Source organism: Lepidochelys kempii, chromosome 11 (assembly GCF_965140285.1).
Source record: "Lepidochelys kempii isolate rLepKem1 chromosome 11, rLepKem1.hap1, whole genome shotgun sequence".
Lineage (NCBI taxonomy): Eukaryota > Metazoa > Chordata > Testudines > Cheloniidae > Lepidochelys > Lepidochelys kempii.
The window spans coordinates 9,683,849-9,710,518 of NC_136390.1; the positions used below are offsets into that span (position 1 = coordinate 9,683,849).

At 47.4% G+C, this 26,670-nt stretch overlaps 1 protein-coding gene across 3 annotated transcripts in view; it reads right to left on the bottom strand.

Annotated features, from left to right (window-relative positions):
- Positions 1 to 5,082: 5,082 nt before the first annotated feature.
- The window catches only part of LOC140895433 (intersectin-2), a 91,204-nt gene continuing 69,616 nt past the window's right edge, over positions 5,083 to 26,670 (bottom strand). For 2 of the 3 annotated variants that reach the window (XM_073305070.2, XM_073305068.2), the window contains 6 exons: positions 24,195 to 26,001; positions 17,417 to 17,594; positions 16,272 to 16,476; positions 13,749 to 14,371; positions 9,142 to 9,287; positions 5,083 to 7,702 (listed from right to left, as the gene is read on the bottom strand). In XM_073305070.2, coding sequence (XP_073161171.1) covers positions 6,907 to 7,702; positions 9,142 to 9,287; positions 13,749 to 14,371; positions 16,272 to 16,476; positions 17,417 to 17,594; positions 24,195 to 25,816 — 3,570 coding nt within the window. In that variant the 5' untranslated portion in view covers positions 25,817 to 26,001 and the 3' untranslated portion in view covers positions 5,083 to 6,906. The remainder of the gene's footprint in view (positions 7,703 to 9,141; positions 9,288 to 13,748; positions 14,372 to 16,271; positions 16,477 to 17,416; positions 17,595 to 24,194; positions 26,002 to 26,670) is intronic. The other variant, XM_078854780.1, reaches the window with a different exon arrangement.

A 26,670-nucleotide genomic window follows, 5' to 3' on the forward strand; every position in this document is an offset into this window, starting at 1 on the left:
TGGTCTCTGCTTCAAAGATCATGTAGGTAAGCAGAAGTCACTTAGCCCAGGAGCATGGTGAGAGGCAGTTCTTCCCTTAAGCCTGCAAAAGTATACCAAGGTCAAGAGTGTTTTTGATGATCTGATTCATGATGCACCTTCAAACAAATCTGTAGGGAAAATAATGACTCTTATTTGGTCTTGAATACCCTCCCCACTACACACTGTCAGCTGAAAGGGGGAGTGAGTCAGAGCAGAGGCACTGGAAAGCCTGACTCAACAGCAACCTAAGGTATTTTCTGAAGCACTTGTGCCAGAGTGCATATTCCAGAGAGAGCTCTCCATGCTTGCTTTGGAGACCTGCTCTTCCTAAGGTTGCTCCTCTGCCTCTCCCTTGCCTCAGTATAAAGGGCAGTTCAAGTTGATTGTGAGCAGCATAAAAACAAGCAGTTACTCAGTCCTCGGGGAGGAGTGAAAGTGCTGGCCTAAGCCAATGCTTCCAGCTCTTGTTAAAAGCTTTCAGGAAATGAGGGTGAAGTGGCTATAGAAGCCAGAAGGGCCGTCTTGGTTAGTTTCAACTCCATCTGTTGCAGCTAGTAGATTTTAAGTGAATGTGCAGGAAAGTTAGACAACTGTAACTTTTCCCCCCACTGCTCTCACTTCTGCTAGACTTGCCCTGAGTTCCCTCTGTGGACAAATAACTTGCCTTCCCCCTGCTGCTAAAAGATGGTTCTGCATAGAAGAGCAACACATAGGCCTTTTCAGTTGGGAGAGCGATGATGGGCTAGGTACATTAGCAGGGATGGAAAGTAACTGCATCCGATTTCCCGAGGGTATTTGCACAGACTTTGACTCTTAAGACACCCATGTATTCCATTTCCTTTCATTAAGGTGCTGCCTGCAGCTGGATACTGTGGCTTAATAGAGAGCTAAAAGAAGAGCTGTCTGGAGACCTGAGCAGCTTGTTGGGCTGGATTTATGGCTGTAGGCAGGTGTGTGGTTTTTGGAAGCAATGAGCCTATTGTGCTATCTAATATCTCCCCTAGCTTGTGTTCAGTCCCAGGCACTAATTAATTGAGGGCAGGTGTCTGTAATTGCAGGTTCCCTTGCCTCTCATATGCTTCTCTCTGCTTATTAAGGACATTTTAAAACTCTTGCACTGGGGGTTTGCTCGGTGACTTGTTGCTGTGTTGTTTCCTGAAGCAAAAGATTTCTGACTGAATAAAATAGTCGCACCCTCCCTTTTAAAAGAACAAATGACAGTGCTAAGAATGGTTCATTTCTGAAAGAACAGACAATATGTTGAATGTTGCTATGCAGATTGCCACACCTCTAAGAAGTCATTTAAAGAGCTTGAGAACAGCTTTGAACACACAGTATTTGCATGGTTGACTTGTATTCATCCTGCTTCCTAATGCTTACACTAGCTTTTTGTCCAGGTTGCTGAAATATTTGTGCTATGTTTTTCCTGTATCTGTAATCTCCAAAGCTGTGGAGTAAGTCATGCTGCACATGATGCTGCATTAGTTCATACCTCCCTGCAGATGGATGGTCCAGATTTGGCTTTATTAAGTGTCTAGCAAGACTGGGAATCGACTGCGTTGTTAATTGTGATGAGTCTTCCATCTTCTTTGTTTTGTGTACTCACTACATAGAATTGAAACATTCAATACCCTGGAAATTAGTCTGTATGTAGATTCCCTTTCAACAGCTGTAAATTAAAAGCAGATGAGCAGCTGAGTATACAGAGGATCCATTAAAGGCAAATAATGTTTAAAACATAACTAGACCCTGTCAAGTTAGACAGGCTCTGCAATTGATCTGTTGGTTGATGCAGACTGTTCTAGACAAAGACTTATAGTTCCATGACTATAAGCTTTTTAGTATAGTGAGTCAGTCCTTATATGGTTGTACAGTAACAAGCACATTGTTTCTGCTCAAAAAATAATATCCACATGTGTCTACAGTGCATTATTTCTGCTCAGTAAATAATATACCCATGCTATGTTATTGGGCTTTTTAATGGGAGCCTCCATTTGTCTTGTCTAGAGGGAATGTGCCTGTTTTACTAAGAATTGGGCAGAAGGACTTTTCCCATGAAATCTAGAAATATCTGGAATCTGACAAATGTTGTTGCTATCCAAGCAGTTGTACAGAATAAGATCAACAGGACTTGCACTAGTGGCAGGCCTTGTCTAGTTAAGGTGAAAGCCTCTTTTGAAATGGCCCCTTCTCTCAGTCTCGGAGAACTGAGACACCTCAATTTAAAGACACCCAGTTATTCAAACAGCCACTGTTAAGAATATAAGAACAGCCATACTGGGTCAGCCAATGGTCCAGTATCCTGTCTTCCGACAGTGGCCAGTGCCAGGTGCTTCAGAGGGCATGAACAGAACAGGTAATCAGCAAGTGATCCATCCCCTGTTGCCCATTCCCAGCTTCTGCCATACAGAGGCTAGGGACACCATCCCTGTTGGCTTTGATTTCCAGTTTGCTGTGGAGCAAAATGATCAGATCAGAAAAACTTTTAAAGCTTTACAGGATCTAGAGCTTTTTCCAGCAGTGGAAGCCAAAGCTGTTAGATTTGTTTATAGTGAAATAAAGTATTGGGCAGCAGGGAGCTATTAGGATCACTAAACTCATGTCTTTTCTTAAGAGAACTGCCAGGCAATGAAGTGAAGGAAGAGTCTAACCATTTCCTTCACTGGAGAGAAAATGAACTTGCCAGCATCCTATTGCTTTCTCCTGTGTATGTGGTCTGACAGTTTCAGACTGATTGAGTTGTGGATCTATTGTAGGTACGTGGCACTTCAGAAAAATCTTTAACCAGCACATGGTGAGCTCAGGCTGCAAGTTTATTTTAAAAAAAACACTCCCATCAAGAAACCACATTAAAGAAAACTACCTAGTGATTCACCAAACATTTTGTCTGTGCCTTTGCGAACATACAGATTATTTCCTATCTGAACTTTGAATAATGGAAAGGGTCAGGCTACCACTGAAGAGGAGAAAGGGGCATTCTGCCCAATACCAGTCGTCACAATATTATGATTTGCATCCAGCAGCACTGGTTCAGTCTGTTCCCTGCTGCTTTCCACCTGAAGGAGCAAGATACAAATCATCTTTTCTGCAAAATGAGAAGGTAGGGAGTTAAGGATGGTGTTTGAGAGTAGGACGCTAGCAAATTCTGTTCTACAGCCAGGGCCTTTCCGTTCACGTTGCAGCCCTGACTCAAAGAAACTATTGCACTGACTCGTCTCAGTGAAGAAGGGGGCACTGGCATTTCCAGGGCCACAGGCACTCATGTGCGGATACCATTGTCATCTGCAAGGCCAGAATCCAGGGCGAGCCTCTCACACTTAAAATGAGAGGTATGTGCACAATCGTCATAGGAGCTGAAGCCACCTTCAGTGCTATCAGCATCTAAAGCTTTGTCCCATAGTGGTAAAAGAGCAGAGGGTCCCAGAGCATAGCCTTGGGGTTTTTAATGAATTACTGGAAATCACGATCCTGTCATCTGGAAACATTCTACCTTCTATCACCTCAAAACCAAGCCAACCTGATTGCAGAATATATAGAAACTCAGGGTTAGAGAAGAGCTATCTTGTCAATTATAAAGCGGGTATTAATGCTACTAGGAGCTATGTTCCCTAGATCATTTTTTATTTATAGGACTGTCTAATGCAATTGTATCTTTCTTAATATGAAATTAATAACAGCACTAAAACAAGAAACTTTAAAGCTTAATAGTTGGGGTGAGGAAAGAATGGAGAAAACGTATCTGCTCTATCGTAGGTACCAGCAGAGCTCCATTGGGACCACAAGTGAATAAGAAGCACTGAAAATGGAAGATGTGCCCGCCTATCCTGGGGCATGTTTGTCATGTGTGAGGAGGTCTCAGCAAATCCCCCCACCAAACAAAATGAACCGTGAAAGCAATTCTTGGAGGGCACAGGTAACTCAGAGCAATGTGTGTGGGTCAACAGAGGATACTGTCCTGTAGACAAATATTTCAGCTGTTGCTCTCTGGATCAGTTTTCAGGGTGCAAAGTAACTGCTGTAGAAATCCTCAGAGCCGGATAATCACTGATTCTGCAGAATCCTTTAGCTCCACAGTAACCAGACTTTGTAAGACTGAAGGCTGCACTAGCAACTTCTCAGGACCTTGAGGACTACCTTAATCTGCATATATATTTACATAATTGATCAAAGGATAAATACACAAGTGTATTTTCTTGGGCATGGACCTTCTTGGATGGAGTAACAGAAATATCTTGTTGGATGTGTTCAAAGTGCTTGCAACCCCTCCCAGCTAGATGTCATCCACACACTTTATAACATACACTCTGCTCCATTATTTAAGTCGCTAATGACAATATTGAATAGTACCAGGACAGACTGCTGCAGGGTCCTACTAGATACATGCTCCCAGTTTGACAGTGAACCGTTGATGATGATCCTCTGAATACAGTTTTTCAAACAGTTGCACACCTACCATATTGTAATTTCATCTACACCACGTTTCCCCAGTTGCTTTTGAGCATGTCACATGGGACAGTGTCAAAGCCTTACTAAAGTCCAGATATATTACATTCCCCCTACCCAGTAGGCCAAAGAAGGAAATTAGATTGGTCTGGTAAGATTTGTTCTTGACAAATCCATGTTGGCTATTATTTATCACCCTATTATCCTCCAGGTTTGAACAAATTGATTGTTTAATAATTTGTCCAGTATCTTTCCAGGTATTGAAGTTAGGCTGACTGGTCTATAATTCACTGTGTCCTTCTTTCCCCCCTTTTAAAAGATAGGTGCTATGTTTGCTGTTCTCTAATCCTATGAGGTTTCATCTGTCATCCATGAGTGCTCAAAGATAATCGCTAATGGTTCAGAGATTGCTTCAGTTCCTTAATACTCTAAGGTGAATTTCATCAGGCCCTGCCAACTTGAATACATCTATCTTATCTAAATATTCTTTAGTCTGTTCTTTTCCCTATTCTACCCTGAGATCCTTCTTCCTTGTTGTTTATTTTAATTGTGTTAATCATCTGGTTACAATTAACATTTTTATTGACAACTGAAGCAAAAAAAGCAATACACATTTCAGCTTTCTTTTTCTGGGTCGTCCTTTATTTGGTCTCCTTCCCCATTAACTAATGGACCTACGCTTACCTTCATCTTTCTCTTACTTCTAATGTGTTTATTGAACCTCTTTGCCTTTTATGTTCCTTGCTAGGTGTAATCCATTTTGTGCCTTAGCCTTTTTCATTTTGTCCCTACAAGCATGCGCTATTCTTTTATACTCCTCCTTAGCAATTTGTCCTCATTTCCACTTTTTGTATGATTCTTTTTTGATTTACAGGTCATTAAAGAGTTCCTGATGGAGCCATGTTACTGTCTTAACTATTCTTCCTCTCTTTCCTCCACATTGGGATAGTTGGCAGTTGCGCCTTTAATACTGTCTCTTTTAGAAACTGCCAGCTGTCCTGAACTCCTTTTTCCTTTAGAGATCCTTCCAACCCTTCCTATCAATTCTCTGAGTTTGAGGAAATCTGCTTTTTTTATGTCCATTTCTTTATTTTGCTGATCTCTCTTTCCTTTCCTTAGAATTACAAACTCTATCATTTTGTGGTCAGTTTCACCAAAGCTGCCTTTCACCTTCATATTCTCAATCAGTTCCTCCCTATTAGTCAGAATCAATCTAAAATAGTCCTTCCCCAGTGTCAGAGTCTACACTGATGTCAGGTTATCTCGTAAGGATCAGGGGAACGTGGCTACTGAGCCCAGAAGATGGTGTGTGTTACACAAACTACGTTTCCCATAAACCCAGGTGGACTCTTTTTGTTTACCTTCATGCCATCTGCAATCAACGAAATTCTAAACCTAGAAAACAAGTGGTCCCAAAAATAAACAAAACACCCATCTAGAATCATTGAAACATAATTAAAACATTTTATGTTGTTAAACTACAGTACAATGTAAACTGTTTCTTTTTTAAACTTTTGAAATGCACTAGATTACATCTTTAAATAATCACAAACTTTAAAGTTCACTAGAAGTGGTAACAGACCCTTATTCACAGACCCACAGTTCTGAAATATTTCAAACGTATCATTATTTTCCAGTCTTCTGGCATGTCTTTAAGTCAGTAAAAAACCTGATGATTTTAAATGTAGGGGATATTGCCCTTCCACAGTGTTCTACAGGTATTTTGGGGGGAGAGAGAGCTGTGTAAATGTCTTCTGCTTTTTGGGTTTATTACATGCATACAACGCTGATTAAAACTGAGCAAATCTGCATCTACTTTGTTTGGTTTAAAGATGAGCGATTGATTCCCTCCCGCCACCCCCGCTCCAGCAACATATTTCATTGAACTTACCAGGAATCAGATAATGAAATATATTTCTTGGGAGAGAGGGTGGAAACCAGTAAAACTAGAGACTTATCCTGTCCAAACTTCCTCCTTCGTTTGGTAATACTGCACCTAGCTTTGACCTTGGCTTTATTTAACGCTGATGGAATATGTGCAACAATGACACCTCACTCACGATCAAGATCAGCTCTTCAGCACAGCCGTGTAATATCGAGCACCTGGCACCATTAGCCCTCAGTGCAATATTAACAACTGAAGCTCATTATTTTCTTTCCAGAGACCTGCTCCTCATAAGAAGCCTAATCATAATAGGTAAGTGAGTCACAAATAGCATGTAAGTCCTTCCTGCTGAAATCCAAGGTGAGGGTGCAACAGCTGGTTGCAACACTGCGAGTAAATTATCATCCTCGTTGGGCCAGACTCATTCCTGGTGTCACTGCACAGTTGTTGATGGAGTTACACCAGTGCTGAATTCAACCCATTGAGTCTAGTGATGGTTCTGTGCAGGTCTCACTGGCTTAGCCCAGTCTTTTCCAACAGGAATCTCTCCCTCGATTTCACGACCTGTTATAGGATGTGCTTATCATGATGTTGGGCAGAGCGTTCCGCCGCTTCTTCCAGGAGCCCAGCTCCCTCGAGTACCTCCTGATCTGCCGGAACCAGTGGTGAGTCCGTGCCCTGTCGCCATCCCGGAACACGAACGCCTCCCGCCTGATCTCCATGAGTTCAAAAGTATCACTGCAGTCGGGGTCTGCAGAGACGACGCAGTTACTCAGCCTCAGGGGCTCCCTGAGCAAACTGAACTTCCCATTGTTCTTGTCCCTGATCAACACCAGGACTGCATCTTTCACGGGTCCCAGCTCTGTAGCCTCGAGGCTAGACTCAGACACTCGCTTTATGTTGACCATGAGCAGCACCTGTATGTTCTGAAATTTCAAGGTCTTGCTGCCCTTCTTCACCCACTGGCCATCGGGCGGCTGGGCGAGCTGCAGGAGCCCTTCCATCACAAAGCGTGTCTCCTCCCGCAGCCAGCCCACGGTTTTGATGGCAGTTTCCCTCATCTCAATGTTGATGACTTCCCTGTTCTTCTTGCTGTCTTGGCGGAAGGAGCGCAGGGTCCACGAATTCCCCTCCTGCTTGGTTTTCATGTTGATGTGCTCCAGGTGGGACTCGATGCGGCTCTTAGCTTCCCGCAGGCTGCCATGATCCGGGTGGTACTCAATGGTGGCTTTGATGATCCTGCTGAGTAGAAGCGGGTACTTGGTGACTCTCTGCAAGGGGGCCATCAGGAAGGATCTTAGATTCATGCGCCGAAGCACCGTGTTGTCATTCTGGGAAACGTTGAGGAATATTCTGTGGGGATTTAAAAAGGGAATAAACTCAGGGTTGGTTATTCTGCTAGCAGACAATGAAAATAAAATGCAAACGAAGGGGTTTCAGGATGCTGGTATTGATCCCAGCTCCTTAGGCGGCATCCTTAGCTACTGTGCGAACCACCAGCCCAGTCTGACAGCCGAAGTGCTAAAGGCCTACAAGCCCACAGCAGCACACCCAGGCCCGATTGGATGATCAGTCAGCACTCTCATTGGGTACCCTGACTACATAAAGGCCCCAAGAGGAAGAGGAAGCTTTCTGAGCAACAGACCACTGCTTCACCCGACTCTGCCTTGCCACCTCGCCCTTCCTCAACCCATTGATCCGGCCCCTTGCCAGGATCTTCCAGATACTGACCCCTCCAAGAACTCTGACCTTTGCCCTAGACTGCCTCCAATACAGATTGCTCCGAACACCCGCGCACACCTGACTAATGGTCTGGATTGCCCCTAGCCGACTGGGCATTACAAAAGGTGTGATGCTGAAAGGAGCTGAACACTTGTGATTCCCATTGGCTTTCACTGGCTTCAGGTGCTCGACATTTCCTAAGATCAGGCTTGTTACCAGCACCAGAGGAATACACCACATTATGGGATGGATCACATCCCTTTATAACAGTTCTCCACCAAAGGATTTTAAAGTGTTTAGGGCCAAATCCTCAGCTGGAGTGAACTGGTCTAGCCTCACTGGGTTCCATACAGTGGCACCAATTTACATCAGATAATAATTACAGAAATGCAGGGCTGGAAGGACCTCAAGAGACCATCTAGACCATCACCCTGCATTGCTGAGGCAGGATTAGGTATACAGGACCCTATACTACTAATACCTAGCTCTTACACAGTGATGTTCATCAGTAGATCTCAAAACACTTTGCAAAGGAGGTCAGTATCATTATCCCCATTTTACAGATGGGGAATCCGAGGCACAGAGCAGTGAAGTGACTTACTTAAGGTCACCCAGCAGCAGACCTGGGAATAGAATCCAGGGCTCCTGATTCCAACGCCCATGATCTGCATACGAGGCCATACTGCCTCCCACTGGGGAATTCACTTTTCCAGTGGAATATCTGGCACAAGTCAGCAGTGACTGAGAGCTGTTCTCATCTGTGGACTGTTTGATGACCCGTATGAAATGAGTTTGGTGGGTCTCAGTCCAGTTCTGAGTGGATAAGTATTGGTATCACAAAATCCGTGTGGGCTACCTCAGCAGAAAGGCCAGACCTAATTGACTAAGGAGGGTGAATTACCCTCTCACTCCTAGAGGGGATCCCATCAGGCCACGATTGACACACCTTGGGAAGCCTGAACTTCCCCTGTCCTGCATAGATGGCTTCAGTTTCCAGGCTCCAGGGTTGGTGCTGTTCTGGATCTCTCCGGTCCCTGTAGCCCATGACAGACACACTCAGCCAATCTTACCTGAGTAGCTCTTTCTCCTTCTCCAGGGCATTGAGCATGTTCACTGAAGAGGACTGCTGAAGACAGTAGGTCTGAAAGGCTGGCAGCATATTGACAAACTCCAGAAAGATCTCGCCAATGCACACGGTCATCAGGTCCTCATCATCCTGCAAACACACAACCCGGTAGCCACTGCCGTCAGTCGAGGAGAGACGGGGGCTCATCTGGGGTGATCCCAAGCCACGAGCCCAATCCTGGGAATGCTTCCTGCTGGGCAGAGCACTTACTACGCTAAGCAATCCCACTGTGTTCAGGGTAGTACGCACTAAGCCTGGTAGCGTCAGCATGAAAAGAGTCTGTGGACCAGATTTTCAAAGGAGCTCAGCTCACTGAAGTTTGAACCTCAGGACCCCCCTGCCCTAACTTCACATCAGTGCACTCAGGCCCAAATCCAGCCTGATCTGTACTCGCTGAACTCAATGACAGGACTACATTGCCTTCATGGGACTCTGCCTGACCACAGGGCTTCGCCCTGTGAATGAAAGGAGGCGAAGTTGATTGTTTGAGCCAGCAAGGAGCTAATGTAATCTAAACCATCTTTCCCACTTTTTCATTCAAGGATCTCAATGTGCTTTACAAATGGGGATTAATGTCCCCGTTTTCAGAGATAGGGAAACTGAGCTGCAAAGGCTAAGGCCCAGATATTCAAAGGCATTTAGACTCCTAACTCCCATTGATGTCAATGGGAGTTAGGCACCAAACTACCTTTGCAGATCTGGGCCTAAGTAACTCACCAAAGATCACACAGCCTGTCCGTGGCAGAGCTGAGAATAGCACTCTGATCTCCTAAATCCCATACTCTGATGTTGCTCCCTGGGCTGAACTGCTTTCCTCCAATTACTGCTGACAGCACCTTCAATGTAGGTGATAGAGAGCAGCCTGCAGAACTGTCAGGCTGCTTGTTAGGTTCTTTGGACTTGCCAGAATTTGTCAGCTTAATGGATTTTTTTTTGCCAGGGCAGTGGCCCATCAGGAGCCCCCTCCCATCTAGCTGGGATCCCCCCTCCCAAGGGCAGGCATGTCATGAAATCCTGAAACCTGTTAATGAACTCGCTAGAGGTCCAAATCTACCTGCAAGGGAACTCATCCCCATATTTCTTGGAAACGTGCCCAATCCTCTCCTGGTGAAGGGATTCCCCTCACTCTATTCCCCTTTATGCTCTGTGCCACAGTTATCCTTTCCTGGCTGAAGAGTCTCCATTCAGGGCTCCTTCTAGAGCCCCTGTCTTAGGGCAACCTGTCTGTTTCCAGGGTTGGCAGTGGAACATAGAATCATAGAAGATATATCCATCCGAGACCTCCCCCACTGCAACTTGAGACTATTGCTCCCTGTTCTGTCATGGGAACTTTCCCCCTCTATGTGGCTGGCTCGAATGCAGCTCAAGTGAACACAGTCCCCATCTGAAAGCGGCTAGGTGACCTATAGAAAATGAAGAGCTGATCTTGGTCTCCTCCCCAGTGTATCACTTAAACAGGTCAGTGCCAGTGGAGACCAATGATGGAATTGGCTGGCCAATATGGATTACACCCCTGCAGGTCAGGGTGCGGCGGTGTGTGGGGATGGTGAAGGCAAGCTTGCATGACTGCACTGGTCTGTGGACAAACAGGGTCTTCAGCATGTAGGGCCATCAATGCAACAGGGGTTACTGCGGAGCTGTGCAAAGCACCCTCTCCTGCCACCACTGGCTTAGACCGCAAAAGCTAGGCTCTGAGCGTTCTCCCCAGCGGAGTGATCCAGAGCTACTACTGCCGGCCGGTCTGCCACAAAGAATTGCCAGGGCGGCCTGACGCCAGGGCTCGTACATGACACAGGCAGCGTTCGAGACAAAATGGACAGAAGTGAAGGGTAATTCAGCTACAGATTAGGGATTGCCTTGCCTTTGTTCTGAGCTATCAGGGCAGGCTGGTGCACCAGGGTGCTTTTAATGGCTCCCCTCTGGACCAGACAGGACTCTGCGATGCTTTGTAAAAATAAATTTCACGGTAAATTCCTGTTTTCTTTCCATGCGTGTAGTAGAGTAAGCTACATAATAAGAATATGGTGCCAGGTAAGGCCACTGGCTTTGCTTAGGGGGTTGTGTAGCAAGAAGCCTGGAGTTAGTGCTCTGGTGCTACCATTAGAAATGTAATAATTCTGTAGCCTTTTAGTGCAGGAATACATTGTGGTTGCAAAGAGGGCTGCAGACAAGGAAGACAGAGGCAGTCAGAGGGAGAGGGACCAGCAAAACAAACAACAGCTGCTTTCAGTGTTCATCTGCTCCAGAAATTGTTGAAGGGCAATTCTGACCTTGGCACACATCTGTCCTTCCTGTGGAAGACACTAGGAAGCTGATGCCAGGACTGCTGTGTTGTCAAGGTCATTGCAATTAAAGATATGCATGTGGCATGGTCTGCTGTGTGTGTGTTTCTCAAAGTACAAAAACTTCTGGCTTGAACTGATATTGCAGCTAATGGATTGTGTTCCCTTCAAAGAAAGTGGGAAGTCTGAGCTTGTCACCTGTACACCCCTGCTGGCCTAGGCTTATGGTTTGCCCTGCCACAGAATCTCTATCAGTGGGATGGGTATCTTGGGAAAGTACCCCTGCAGCCATGTGGTCGTGATTGCATTGTGTAATGCTGTGGGTTATAGTCAGATGAGATGGTTGTCATACAATGCTGCACATTAAAGGTGACCGGCAAACTGTTTTTACAAAATGTCCTCAGCTGTAAGCAATGTTTGCTGAAAGCCCCCGGCAGCCAGGCTAAAAGGGGAATTTGGCATATCACAGGGCTAGCTTTGACTCTGTTACACTGATGTAAATCTGGGGTTAACTCCACAGTTTTTGGTATTCCAGATTTGCAATTGTGTAACTGATCAGAATCTGGCCCGGTTGGTTTCAAGTGGGGTTCTCTGTTGAAAAATTACTATGTAAAAATGGCACCTTCTGACTTAACAGATCTTCTCCTGGGATTTTGGTATCATATCCGCAACTTTATTAGTGGTTTTTACTGTTAGCCCGGCAGGGCCAACATGGCTAAGGGCGTATGAGCTGGAGTCTGTTCCTTCTGGTGAATCAACAACTCTGTGTAACAAATTCTGATCAGTTTCTCTGTGTGGCTAATGGATAGAGCTGGTCAAAATATGTGTCATGGACAGTTTTCCACTGGAAAATGGTGTTTTGTAACAGTCAAAATGTTTTGCAGGAAATTTTCAGTGGAAAAAATGTCAAATGATTGGAATTGAAATGGAGTATTTTTCCGCAGGACAGAAATTCTGTTTTCCATCAGCTCTACTAATGGGGTCACACATGCATAGATAAAAGTATAATCTATCTTGAAGAATCTTGATTGGTGATGGTGTATGAGAAGAAAAAATCCCACTTTGACTCCCCAATCCAAGGCTGAGTTTGCAGAGCTGACAATTTACAAGGAACGTCTTTTTACGTGTAAACTGAGCACCTGTGATCGAGAGACAATAAAGATGGTGCCCCATGATGTCAGTTTTACTGTCCCCTTTGAGCGCAGAACCACACTTTCAAATGTCCCTTTTGTCCTTTCTGATCCCAGACTCATTTACTCAGCTCTGCCCCATCTTGAATTTGGCTGGCCAAGTGACACTGGCTGCGGGACCCCACTGGAGCCAGCCTTTAGTTGGTCAGAAAGTTGTTTTGGTTTTCAAACACGATGTGGTTTTACAAAGGTTTCATTTTTTTCATTTGAGACACCTTGCCAAAGCACGTAACATATTGACCCCCTGAACACTGGTCCTGTGCTCCAGCTGACTTCCATGCTCATGGATTATTGCCAGCTGTCTACACGTTGGGGCTTCATACCATAGTGGGAGTGGTTTGATTGGAGTTGGACATTGTGGGACCTACGCACGTTATGCCAGCTCTGGAGGGTCCTCCTACGCCTGGGTGATCCTCCCACGGCTGGCTGCACTCCTGGTGGCCCCATTCTCTGATATAATTTTTGTATCTCATGCTACTTCCAAAGTGACTGTTCTCGCCATTTGAGGTTGCTGCCTGTTTACAAGGTAATGTTATGTGGATGGTTAGGTGAAACCTCACTGAAGCTGGTTGGTGTATCAGCTGCCCTTCATTCAGGATAAATGTAAGAAGCAATTCAGCTCCTTGATGGAATAGACAACTGAAAAAGCAGAAGCCACCGCGCAAAACACAGGCCACTGTGCAAGGCTGGTCGGGAATCTGAGCTATGTGGGTGGAGGGGTTTGACTGGGGGACGGATGCAAAAGCAGGAGGTTTGGTACCCTTTGATGGAGTTGTGTGCGTGAGAAAGAGAAGCAGGAGAACCACCACAGAAGCAGCCAGAGGAGGCATCAAGGAAGCCCCAGAGAAGCACTTGTAGCATGACCCTGAGAAAAAGCTAAGGGAGAGAGACTTTTGGACAGAGTGCTGACGGGTAAGAGGCTGAGAACTGGGAAACAGAACCCATGAGCCCTATTCTCAGCCCCCCTGCCCTAACCATTAGACAATGCTGCCTCTCAATTAGTGCGATGATGTGACCCTATGACTGACCCAGCCACTGCTGCTATGGACAGAAAGCACAGCTGAGTGCAGGGACTGTACCTGATCAAAGGCCTGGTCAATTTCTTCTTGGAGATACTCCAGAAAATTTTCATTGAGGTCAATCAGCTCCTGGATATTGCTGAACACCACGAGCAGCTGTTCCCGCGTCAGCAGCCCAGCCGACTGCATCGGGAGGTAGAACTCCTCCCTGATGATCCGCAGGTCCTCGCCGTAGCTGGCTTCTGTGTGGACGAACTCCAGGATCGACTCCTTTCGCTCCGTCCTGCGCTTCTGGCACTTCGCACACAGGTTGGCTCTTCTCTTGCTCTCGTTCTGTGCTTCTGTCTCCACTGGGAAATCTCTCTCACCGCAGTCTGTGCAGGGCCGGTGTGCCTCCCAGGCCTGCAAAGAAGTCAGTGTTTCAGAGGCCCTGTTTTTCCACTTCCTGGCCAATGCTTGGCCGATGCCGCTATCCGCCCTCTCCACCTCCGCCGATCTGGTTCTGGTCGCGCCACCGGCCTCGGCATCGTCCCTTTCGTCGGTTATGCCAACAATGCCGCTGTCCGCGCTCAGGCTGCTGACGTTGCTCCAGCGGTGCTTGGATCGCAGGGAGCTGCGCAGGGAATGGGTGTTCTCGTCAAAGCTGCAGCCGTAGGGGATGTTGGCTTTAGCCACCACCGGACCTGAGCAAAGCACAGACACGAACGAAGCTCAGGACGTGCACTGCTGACTGGGAAGAGCTCACTCAACAGACTCCGAGCTGGGGGCAGCCCTGGGAGCTAGGAGCCTAAGGGAGAGGATGAGGGGAAAACAGGGCTTCAAGTTGTCTCCCACCCTTCTGCTGCTGCTAGATGGAGAAGCCAGGTGGAGCCCCTCCACCAGTCCCACTGCTAAGGGGGCTTGAGCCAGCCTGTGAGTGCCTGTGTCAGTGGACTCTGAAAACACACAGCCCTGATCCACCGCTCACTTGCCTTCTGCGCAAGCCAGCTCCGACTTCAGACTCTGCAACTTACTGAAATCGGACCAGATCCTCCGCGGGTGCAACTCAGTAGTCGATGGAGCCACTCCCATGTACACCAGCTGGGGATCCGACCCTTACAATGGACCTTTAAAAAAATCATTTGTCCCCCCAGGGATTCAAGCTGGGAACTGGAGCACGGACATTGCTGCGCTTTGTGTTGTTACATGAAATGGCTTGTGCTCTCTGCCTACCATTTATTCTGCAGTGCTCAGTATGATGCCTCGTGCCAGGCAAATAATACATCCTTCTGCCCCCAGGGATTGATGTTTCAAGGCCGTAATCTGGTATGGCTAAAAAATCTGGTAATCTGGTATGGCAGTGGTGGGGGATGGGGTCATTTAGAACATAGACCTAGAGGGAGCCAGTTGCCAGACGAACCTGTGAGTGCAGGAACCCCTCTATCTGTTATGAATCCCAGAAAACATCTGGTGGGGGGGTGTAAACCCCAGAGGAGTCCGGAAAGGGTTAATGGGCTGCTGGGGGCCCAATCCACCCTACCTTGTGACCCGGGGAAGCAGGTGTCAAGCTTTGTGGGAGGGGCTAAAAAGGGAGAGCCCAGCTCACAGACCTGGGGCTCTTGCTGTGGGTGGGTAGGATGGCTGGGGACAGCCCGTCAGGCCGCCCCGAGGGAAGGGAAGAGTTCATTTCTGTGTGTTTATTGCGGCATTTGGGGGCCCAGAACAGGTAGGGGCCGAGCCGGGGGGCGCTGAGCCACCTAAGCCTGGAAGATGCTGGAGGAGGCAGCAGAAGCCTAGGAGGGGAACAGAGGCAGAGACACTACTGTGCCCTGCCATAAATGGGCAGGCAGGAGGGCATGCGGCTACACGCCAATTAGCTCGTCTTATCCGTGTCCCCCGTGCTCTCCAGTGCAGGACAGTTCCAGGCGTTATAGTCCAGGGACTTTGGGCTGAATCTCCTCTCACTTACACCAGTGCAAATTTGGAGTCCAGTGGGACTAATCCATCCCTGTCCCACCACTGGACTCAGGCACAGTGAGTTTATGCCATCTTTGTGCCTCCCATATGCGGGGGCTGCCAGAAGCCAGTTTGGTCCCTTCTGGAGATTAGAGCAGGGGTTGCCCTAACTTGAGCCCAGCTGTCTGCAGCCACTCTTGGCCCTTGGGGCAGCCAGGAATAGCCAGGGCATAGGAAAGCCTGGCCGTGTCCCCCTCCCGCTAGGAGTACTCCCAGCATGCTCCCTGCATGAGGGGATCCTGTGGGGGTGGTGCAGAAATGGCTATGTCAGTTCCCATGGTTGCTCGGGCCTCCTCCCACCGCTCTGGGGTTAGCCCAGATTACACCAGCATAACCAATCAAACTACATTGATACAAGCCCCTGGACCAGATTCTGAATTCCTTTACACCAGTGTAAGCCCAGAACAACTCCACTGAAGTCAGTGGTGTTACTCCAGATTTCCATCAGTATAAACGAGATCAGGATCTGGTTCATAGCCACTGAATTCTAAACTGTCCTTGTCGAGGGAGCAGAATCTCCTGTTACAATTAAACTAAGGAAGGACACGGACAGTCTGTCCAGGCCCATGCAGGAATCGGTGCAGGTACCAGGGTCTCTCTCCTGGCGTCGCTTCTGTGCGTGTTGCCGGGCTGCTGCCGCTATCTTCAGCTCCAGCTGTTTCCTTTTCACAGCATCTGTTGGCATCGGGTCACTGAAATGAGGCCGCAGACGGCACTCCCGCTGGGCCTTGACACAGTCCGCAGTCTCCTGGGCGATGTCAGAGCTGGATCTGCGGCAGCTCGGGCTGGAATTCTGCAACAAAGGCAAGTGACGTTAGGGCGGGGGCCAGGAAGTATTTAAAAGCTTTGTCAGATCCAAAAGCAGCAACGGAGCCAGCCTGGGCTCTGCAGGCTGCTGGATGCCATGACAGAGTCTGATCCTGCTGCCTCTGAAGTCAATGGCAAAACTCCCACTCATGGGGGCAGGCTGTGTGGTCTGGGGCTAGGGCAACCGCATGGGAGTCAGGAGCCCTGGGTTCTAAACCCAGCTCTGTTGTGGGGTCATGGGCAGATGACTTCACCTCTGTTTCTTCTTCTGCTCTCTAGGGCAGGGGCTATCTCTTTCTCTAGGTTTGTACAATGGGGTCCTGATCTAGGCACTACTGTAAAACAAACAACAGTATCAAGAGAAGTAAGACTGAGCCCATTGTCTCTTCCATTCTCAGATGGAGTGGCATCACCAGTCACTGAACAGTTCAATGTTGCCGTTTCAGACACATTTTTAAAAACTAAACCTAACTGTTGAAGAGAGCGCGAATATACAAGCAGTTGGTTACACAGCGAATGTCTGTGCTGGGTAGGGGTAGGTGGAATGAAGTCCTTATGGGGTTCTTGGGGGTTATTTTGGAAGTTACACACACACACCAAGTGGTGCTCCAATCCCAGCGAGCCAGGGGTGGCCTGTACAGGGATGAGGGAAGAACTAGCCCCTATTACACTAAAACTTTCCAGGAAAAAAACAGTGAATTAAAAATAATGCAACAGAAAAACTTCATTTAACAAAACTGACTTGATTCACAGATTTCCTTTCTACATCCATTCCCGGGGTCAAAAATCAGCCCATTCGTATGCCCCTGATCTTTCCGAACACTCTAACACGGCTGCTACTCTGAAATCTAACTAATTAAATGCTAACGGTGATTAGTGCCTGGCAAAAGCCACCTGCCTGGGGTGAAATGGGAATCTTTCCTTACGTTTCCTGCAGGTTGAGTGTCACTAGGTGTCTCATTATTTGGCTTGGTCTTCCAGGTCCGTGTTGCCATGGAAATGACTGTAGCTGGATCACTGTCCTCCTCTGGAGAAGAGAGATCAGCTTTCCTAGGGTCACATGATCCCATGGATGGAGACTCTGCAGCAGTCTCAGCACTGCAGCTGCAAGGGAAGGAGCAGAAGCCAATCAACATCATATACGTGCAAAGGGGCAGCCACCACTAGGAGTTAGGAGATGATCTGAGTTAGGAGATGGGTTTGGGCAGGGTCCCCAGGTCTGAGCAGCACCCATCCGTTCAGAGAAGGATCCAAACTGGAAGGCTTCAGTCCATTTCTTGTTTTAATAATACACTTGTGTGGGGTTTAAGGAATCTAAAATCAGCTCAGATCTGGTGATCTCAGTTACAGGAGTGGCTATAAAACTATAAAAACTGTCCCAGAGGGACACTGTAGTGCCTGGCACTGCTTTGAACTCATTTTTAAAAGGCATACTCAATTTAAATGGACCGTGTCTCTAACAAAACAAGTTATTTCCAGGGAAGATGGGAACAGGATTTGGTGCAATATTGATAGCTTAGCCAATCAATGGGTGAAGAAAAGAGGGAAGCGATCATGAGGATACTGAGACGCCTTCTGCTTTGGGTTTATATCACAAAGAAATCTGTTAAGAGGAAGTTTCATTTCCCTTGTTTCAAATTCCTTTAACAAGAAGGGCTGTCAGGACTGTATACAGACAACCTTGGTGTAACTGACCAGAGCGATGCAGGAGACTGGAATATAATCAGCCTTTGTGACTAACCAATACCTAGTATAATGACTGTTTCTTCTTTATGTAGCTTTTTACTCCTAGGCTACCACTGATGCCTGACAGCTGCTAAACTGTAGCTCCCAGTACTGTCACATATTGAGGTCTATAGACACTCCCTTTATAACTAGGGATAGGTGAACTGGCTCAGCTAAAGTGAATGAGCACAGACCCCAAACTGAATCTGGTTCAGATAAAGTGAGAACAGACCCAAATCTTCCCCCAAACTCAGACTGAATCTCTTATTAGGCCTGAAAAAGTTGGTTAACTTTTCAAATGAATATTTTCATTTTCACACACTTCTGTGCTTCTAGATCCCAGCTGGGATTAGCAGAGGATTTGCACAATTAGAGTCTGATTGCGATTGTATACAACGCCAGTGACACCGTGCAGTGCTAGCAGAAGGCTGGGAATCAGGACCCCTTGTGTTCTATTGTGTTCTGGCTCTTCCAGTGCCCTGCTATTTGGGTCTTGTTATGCCACTTCACTCTTTATGCCTCTATTGTTTCCTCTGTAGAATGGGAATAACAAAATTATGACTGCTGTTTGTGTTACAGTGACATCTAGAATCCACTACTGAGATCAAGGACCCACTGTGCTAGGAACTGCATAAACGTGATGTAAGATATTGTCCCTTCCCCAATCTAAATATACAATAGTGGGAGGGGAAACTGAGGCCCAAAGTGGTGAAGTGACTTGTCCAAGGCCACACAGCAGCAGAACCAGGAATAGAACCCAGGTCTCCTGATTCCCCATGCACTGCCTTAGGCACAAGACCGTACAGACCTAATTTGCAAGGAAGTGATCATTCATTTATGTTTGTATCGTGCTTTGAGCTTTTCTCATGACATGTGCAATCCGCTCTAAGAGCAGAGAGTTATTACTAAAAGTGAAGACTTGGAGGCACTTCTCTGGGAATGATGTTTGGGGAGCTCACTCACAGTGTTAGTTTCTGTGGCTTTTATATATTTTGTTTACTCTTCTAAACATTTCCAAAGGCGATCCTCCCTGGGAAATGGGAGCCGGTTGTGTCCAGGTGGTTTTGAAAAGGAAAGAGTGGAAAAAATAGACTATTTTAGAGTCAAGAAATTAAATCTGCACTAGGGTTGGTCAGTTATAGGTAAAACAGGTAAGAAAGGCAACAGCTAGTATTCCTACGGCAGTGTCCGTGCCGTGTGAACGGAACTTTCTTTAGACCTGCTTTGTGCGCCAAATAGATTATTGCAGTGGTTCTCAAACTAGCAATCCGAGGACCCCCATTTTGATTTAAACATTTTCATGGACCCCCTGCTCAGCCCCAGTCCCCTCCCCCACTCCACACCTTCCCCCAAGACCCTACCCTGCCCCTCCTCTTCCCACCCCCGCTTCTTCGCCTCCTCCCCTGAGTGCGCCCCATCCCCGCTCCTCCCCCTCCCTCCCAGCACCTCCTGCACGCCACTGAACAGCTGATCCACGGCATTGATCAGTGGGGCTGGTGGTCCCGGACAAAACTTGCGGACCTGCTGGAGTACCCTCACAGACCCTAGTTTGAGAAATCCTGGATTATTGCTTTTGTGGTTAGATCTATACCACAAAATATACTGGCTGTGCAACGTGCCAGAGTTAATGCAGATTTCCCCACTGTGACCACTTTGTCCTGCACCACTGATGTAATCTGGCTGGTTTAACCAGCCCAAGGAGGCTCTTCCCAGTGCAGGGATGATCCTTCAGCAGCGTAGAGCTGAAGTAGGAGCTCTCATGCCATTCCCTCTCCCTCTACTGCAAGAGGCGTGTGGCTGGGATTCCTCCTGGGCTGAGATTTTGGCCCTTTGGCTCTAACCTGTGCAGGGGGAGCCAGCTTTGCACATGCTGCAGCGGGATCAGGGGAGAGCAAAGGGGAAGGTATTTTTGTTCTCTCACACGCCTGGACAGCACTTGTTCCTGTGCAGTGGCATCCCAGGGCCTGGCCCCTTGCCTCTGGACTCTTTAAATTTGACCTCTGTGATGTTTCCATGGCACAGACATCCTTCATTTTTTTTCATCTTAAAAGCAATTATTGCTTGAAATAAGGCTGTGGCTGGGAAGCTGATGGATCATGTAACTGACACCATAACTCGTGCAGACTGGCTCCGCTGTCTGTCTTCAAATCCGCTAAAAGGATCCACAGTATCTTATCTTTGCCTAAATCGTGTTCCTTTGTGAGCGCCATACAGGGACAGCTCTTGTACACTTCGGGATCCGTCTGCCCTTGGTGGGATGTGGTCACCTGATCCTGCTCTTAATTCATGCCGCCTCTTTAAAAATGCCCCCCTGGAATCTCAACTCCATACAGTGCTCTCCACTTCTTGCTCTAATTGCTGTGCAGTGTCACTGTAGACTGTTACAGGACTGCCCTGTTCACACCAGATGTGGCTGCATTTCAGTGGAGGGGGAAGTGATTCCCTCTGTAAATCCCGTGATCCCGTGGGATCCTTTGGGGTGAAGGTTGCTGTCTATATGTACTCATTTTAATACTAATACAGATGAATATTATGTTGAGAGTTTTGCCCCTGCCCATCTCTAGCCAATGCTTCTGAGGTGATCTTTCTCCCACTTCGCCCCACCTGCCACCACTTCCACTGGGCCCTCCCTTCCTCTCTCACCAGGTCTTCCCCACAGAATCTAAAAATCTGGCTTCCTCACACACTTGCCTCATTCAGACTCTACCCTCACCATGGCCAGGGACCCTGGAGTCTGCCGCAACATCTCCTCGATAGTGGAACTCTTCCCTCCACCAACTCCACTGACCTTCCTGCTCTCTTTCACTGAACGTGCTTTCAGTTATTCCAGAGTTCTCTCCATCGTTCTAGCTCTCACCCATGTCCCGAGCGATGTTCGTTTCCTCATCTGAAGACCTTCTTGCCAGCACACCAAGATCTCTGCCAACCCCTTAACTTCGGGTAACAGGTATAAATCAGTGCTGTCATGCTCGGCACATAGACAAAGCACTATGCCTAGTTTATTTTCTCTTCTCCAGGCCTCAGAACTTCATTCCCTTTTGCATTTTCTGCGTTATTCATCTTCCCTCTCAGCTTCCTCCATTGGATCTTCCCATTTATACTGACCCCAACTGACTTTCCTTCCTCTAGCCATATGCTAGCTGTATTCCCTTGGTACTGTTCCTGCCAGGTGTTCACTGTATTCTCTAAAATAGTCTATGCTCTCTGATAGTCATGACCCACCAGTGGACTGTAGGCAAGACTGCAGTTTGTGGTGGATCCAGTATGTGCCACACTTGACACCATGTTGTGAGCCCTTTCCCCAGCACCACCCACTTTCTACCATATTACCAAGCTTAGGACCCAGCTGCCTCTGTTCTGGACTCCAGTACAATATTTCCTAGCTGAGCTGTTATGAGTCTTGGAGCCCGGAGTTCTCCCCATCCTGGCCTTGGGTGGTTGGGATTTGAAGTTCCCACACTCCATTGCAGGCCAGAGCACAAGAGAATTCAGCTGGGAAGAAATATGCTACGGCCCAAAAAAGCTGCAGCAGAGTTGTCTGTCTGTCTCTCTGTCATAGGGTTTTATCCTGCCATCCATCACCGTAGTGTCTGAGCATCTTTCACATCAAATTGATAGCAGTAGCAAAGTCCCTAGTAGACTTTATGGAGTCTCTGGCTCTCCTCCACCTGCAGGGTAAAATCTCTTGGGCTATTTATTGTGTAAGGTGTTTTGGTGGGTTGATTTTTGTTGATCTCTGTTACACATTGCTTCTCCTTCACGCCAAGCTTTCAGGCTGGCAGGGAACAATGCAGGGGAGTGAGCAGTTCCATGTGAATGTGCTGTTTTCCTCTGAATCTGTGGAGCCATCTATTCTCCCTGAATCTTCTAGAAAGAGATGCTCTAGTCCCACCCCATCTGTGCACAGTGCCTTTCTTCAGTCCTCTGCAAAACCACCATAGCTGTATCCTCCTCCTCAGCAGCTCTCAGTCCTTTCCATCCTTTTCTTGAGCCCTGAGTCTTCTCCATTCACCTTCCCAACACGGGTGTGGTCCGTACAAGCTCCTGTGTGCCATCCATGTCCCTTCCCCTCTTCTTCTAGCTGGATGGACTTTTCTGCCTCCTCGTCATCTTTTTACACTTTCCCTAATCTTGTTGGCCTTAGTTTTCTTTGCCCTTGACAACAGCTCTTTCATCTACCATCCTTACGTCGTCCAGAAAACCTTTTCTCTTGGAGTGTCTTTCTCCTTAACCATCTCCCCGAGTAGCACTTGCCCCACAATCCCTTGCCTGTCCAACTGGTTCCTATTTCATTACACAGATGGTCTCATTTCCTTCTCATCCTCCCAAATTCAAAGCTCAACAGTTTGAGAGTCCCCAGCTCCTTGTGTCCTGTCCTGGATGGTGATCCCACATCGTTTAGACAGCTCAGAAAGTGCAATTTGTATTTAAAAGCCTATGTAGGATTTCCACTGGTAGACCAATGTGTCTCTTCCCAGCAGGGACTCTTATGTGAGCCAAAGGGATTAAATGATTCAAGAGGGACTTAAAAATTTCCATCATCCCAATGTCACAACTCAAATAAATGTTCAGTCTTAAACTATGAAACCATTTACATGAGTCTAAAGTAAATAAGTGTGGCTACAAGTAAGTAATGGTACAAGACAAAATTGCTTGGTAGAATTGTAACAAATTTAACAAAGCCTATGTGTTCATCAGCACAACTTTATTAAAGGCCCACTCCTGCTCCCGTTGGAGCCAAGGACAGCCCAAATGCACAGAGGTATTTAAGCTCTGAACTTTGATTTCAATGGAAGTTAGGACCCTAAATGCCATCTGGGCCTCGCTCTCTTCAATGGGAGCCAGAGCATGTCCCAGGTGTATCTGTTGTGTCATCTTAAGTGACGAGGAAATAAAAGTGGTGAGCGAGGGCGGCAGGTATGCTGCCGCCACCCCACCACCAGACACCTGGCCCCGCCTCTTCCCGCCCTCGCAGCAGGTGGGGGAGTGAGGAGGGACGCTGTAAGCAGTGGCAGGGCTGGGGGTGGAGCAGGGGTGGGGCCTGGGGCGGAGTGAGGCTGGAGTGTGGGTGGGACTGCGGGTGGAAGAGGTTGGACAGGGAGCTAGCCACCCCAGGGGAAGCTTCACCCACCATCCATGGTGGTGAGTTTGGGTTTTGTTACAAGCCTGAAACTCCAGCTAGATTCCTACAGCGTCACAAGCCTCTGGAGTGAAGTTTGGGCTGAATTAGAAACAAATCTTAGGCCAATTTGAGTGGAAATCATGTGGAACTTGGTGATTTCCACCCAAAGCTGTAAATTGGGAGTTAAACAGCACTCCTTGGTTCTAGCCAAAGGGAAATGTTTCAAACACTATCCAGATTAAGCAACAGCCTTTACTAGTCACTACAAGTATTACTTGGTAGTATTTGGCTAGGTTGGTTCCCCAGGAGAAATCACAGTAAAAGAATCCCCGTCACTTTAAAACTCAGATTTTTTAAAATATAAGTTCCTCTTTGTTTTGTTAGCACCTTATATTTTTAAAATTCCAATCTACTATTCATTCTTTGTGCTTTCTGTACTTCATTCAGTCAGCTCAAATCAAAATAGATCAAAACAGACAAGTCCCTTAAAATGTTTTGTTGATCAGTTTCTAGTCAATTTCCTCTCCAGGTTATCAGGTACTAGCAGGATGGTGCAGGGTTTCAGTTGCAAACACTAAAAGGAAATGTTTGTGTCAAACACCTACTTCCATTAGGATTAAAAAAAATAGTGGAAACATGGGGGTCTGATCCATGACTAGGATCCCTAGGTACAGTGATAATACAACTAATAAATAGCCATTTCTATTGGTTAGGTTTTGTAACTCTGAGATCCTAAGCTGAAAGGCTCTGTATAACTGCAGAGTACTGATCCAATGGGAGTTACACTTACATATTGGGAGGAAGACATAGACCCCTCAAACCAGGACTGCTTTCAGTGTCCCAGTAGAGTATGTTACCTTTTCTTAATAAGATCCAGTGCTGAGCCTATGAATTCATCCTTCATTTTTTGTAGCTTAGCTCCATAACTGGATAGGTCTGTAGCTTCTAAGAGCAGCGATGGACAGCAAGAAGAATGGGCTTCAGAAGCCAGTGCCTGCCCAGCAAAGTGAAGGACTCCACTCAGTTGTCTTGAGTCTAATCCCTGCTGCTCATCACTGCAGACCTCCTCCCTCTCCCCGTGGATTGCTATTGCCTGCAAAGGCGATCTTGGAATCGGGCTAGAGCAAATAGGGACCAGGGACCTATCTGTACTTGACAGCTGGTAGGTACAGTCTTTCGACAGGCACTGGTTAGCCCCAGCTGTGCTGACCAAACTGAAGCTGCCCCAGGTGGCTGGAATGTCTCCATAATGGGCAGAGCCAGCAGTGATGTGGCTTTCATGAAACACATCATCATAGTCGTCCGTTGTTGCTGTGGAATCGCTGGGGAGTTTGGCCTCCAGGGCTTCTTGTGGCACAGCCAAGTGGATGTCCTTATTGCTTTCCTTTTCCAGAGTCTGGCTTGCCAGAGACCCTTCACTCAGGCACTTTGTTGGCCCATTGGTACCCGCAGATAAACGCATCTCCTTGCTTCTCATTCGCTTGAACTCCTCAAAGGTAGGGATGTAGAGTCTCCCTTTACAGCGTCCTTTTCTGCTCAGCTCTGCCGGCCCTTTGGCATCAGTCTCCCCATCACAACCCTTCAGGGATCCAATGGTTCTGGATTTGACGATCTCTTGGCTTTCCTTGGCATGATGGAGAGTCAGGCTGGGAGAGCTGTTCTGTCTTCTCAGCTGCAACCTCCTCAGAGCTTCCTGCTTGATGTCTTCCGGACTGGTTATCCTGCACGCAAAACATGGCCTCTGTCTCCCCGGCGCCGTTGTGGGGCCTTGACTGAGGGGTGCGTGTTCCACAAACACCGCACAGCAGTGTACAGCACACCCATTTTTGTACTGCTGGCACGTCCGACATTCTGAGAACTCCCTCGCCACCCGGTCTGTCAAAGGCGCTTGGGGACGCACGGGCTTGCACGGTTCCGCTGCCGGCTTGGCGCTGTGAATCCTCAGCTTCTCCTTCAGTTCTTTTTTGGCATCCCCATGTAGGGCTCTCTCCTCCGCGGAAGGGAAAAGCCACTGAGACACTTTGGCAAAAGGAGGAAGGGGAACGTTTCGCGCAGATGGTGACGTTTGCTTGGGGTGGAGGGGCAGGTGCCCGCAAGCGTCTGCTGTGCTCTGTACTGGGGCTCTCTCTGCAGAGCCTTTGGACCAGTAACTGGCACCTTTATAGTGGAAAAGGAGCTCGTTGTCCATGCTCCGGCACTGCGAATACAGACTGGAGTCTGCAACTGTCGCCCAGTGTAGATTCTCCACACTCCGATACAGCCGGGTTTCTGCGGCACTGGCGAAGGTTGTCTTGTCTATGCGACATGAGTCTACAGGGTTGAAGTCCCCAGCAAGAATCTGAGTGTCTAAGTTCTTTAGTGGATGCATGTTGCTAATTGAAAAATCCTTTAGGCCATGTTGTGCATACAGCTGATTATTCTGGCAGCTCAAAATCACCCGGCAGTGTTCCTGTCTCTCATCAACACTGATGTATGTCATAGCAAATGTACATGGATGGTCTAACACATTGGCCTTTACGGGGAGATGAGGGGGGAGCTGGCAGATCACTTTGATGATAGTCAAAGTCCAGACCACAGACAGCAGAAGCTTGCTGCTGGGTACTCACATTAAAGAGCTCTCACTTTGGTAGAATTGCCATTGTATGCCCAGGCACAGAGGGAAACCTGTTAACATAAGGAGAGACAAGTTACTGAAGTGGCTCAGTGCTGATACAGACAGTGCAATGGCAGCTGTACCTCCAGGGCATCCAGAAGCCACAAACATCAGAAGGCAGACAGCTGTGTCCCTGGGAGGTGGGCTGTATGGTCTAATTGGTCTATGCCATCTCTAGCTAGTCCACTGACTGCTGCAACTAGAGTGTTTTGGAGAGGTTTATCTCACCTTCCTGCTGAATCCAGTGGCGGGTGCTCGCAACAGTGTTGCTTAGATATCATGGCAAGAGACACCTTAGGAATACCTGCTGTTACTGTAGATCAGAGATAGGGTTCTGCTTTTTGGGGTTCAATAATTTCATTATTATTAATTTCATTGCCCTGGAAATGGGCAAATATAGTGCCCATCTACAAAAAGGGAAATAAGGACAACCCAGGAAATTACAGAGCGGTCAGTTTAACTTCTGTACCCGGAAAGATAATGGAGCAAATAATTAAGCAATCTAGAAGATAATAAGGTGATAAGTGACAGTCAGCATGGATTTGTCAAAAACAAATTGTGTCAAACCAACCTGAGTGCTTTCTTTGACAGGGTAACAAGCCTTGTGGATGGGGGGAAGTGGTAGACGGGGTATATCTTGACTTTAGAAAGGCTTTTGATACTGTCTTGCATGACCTACT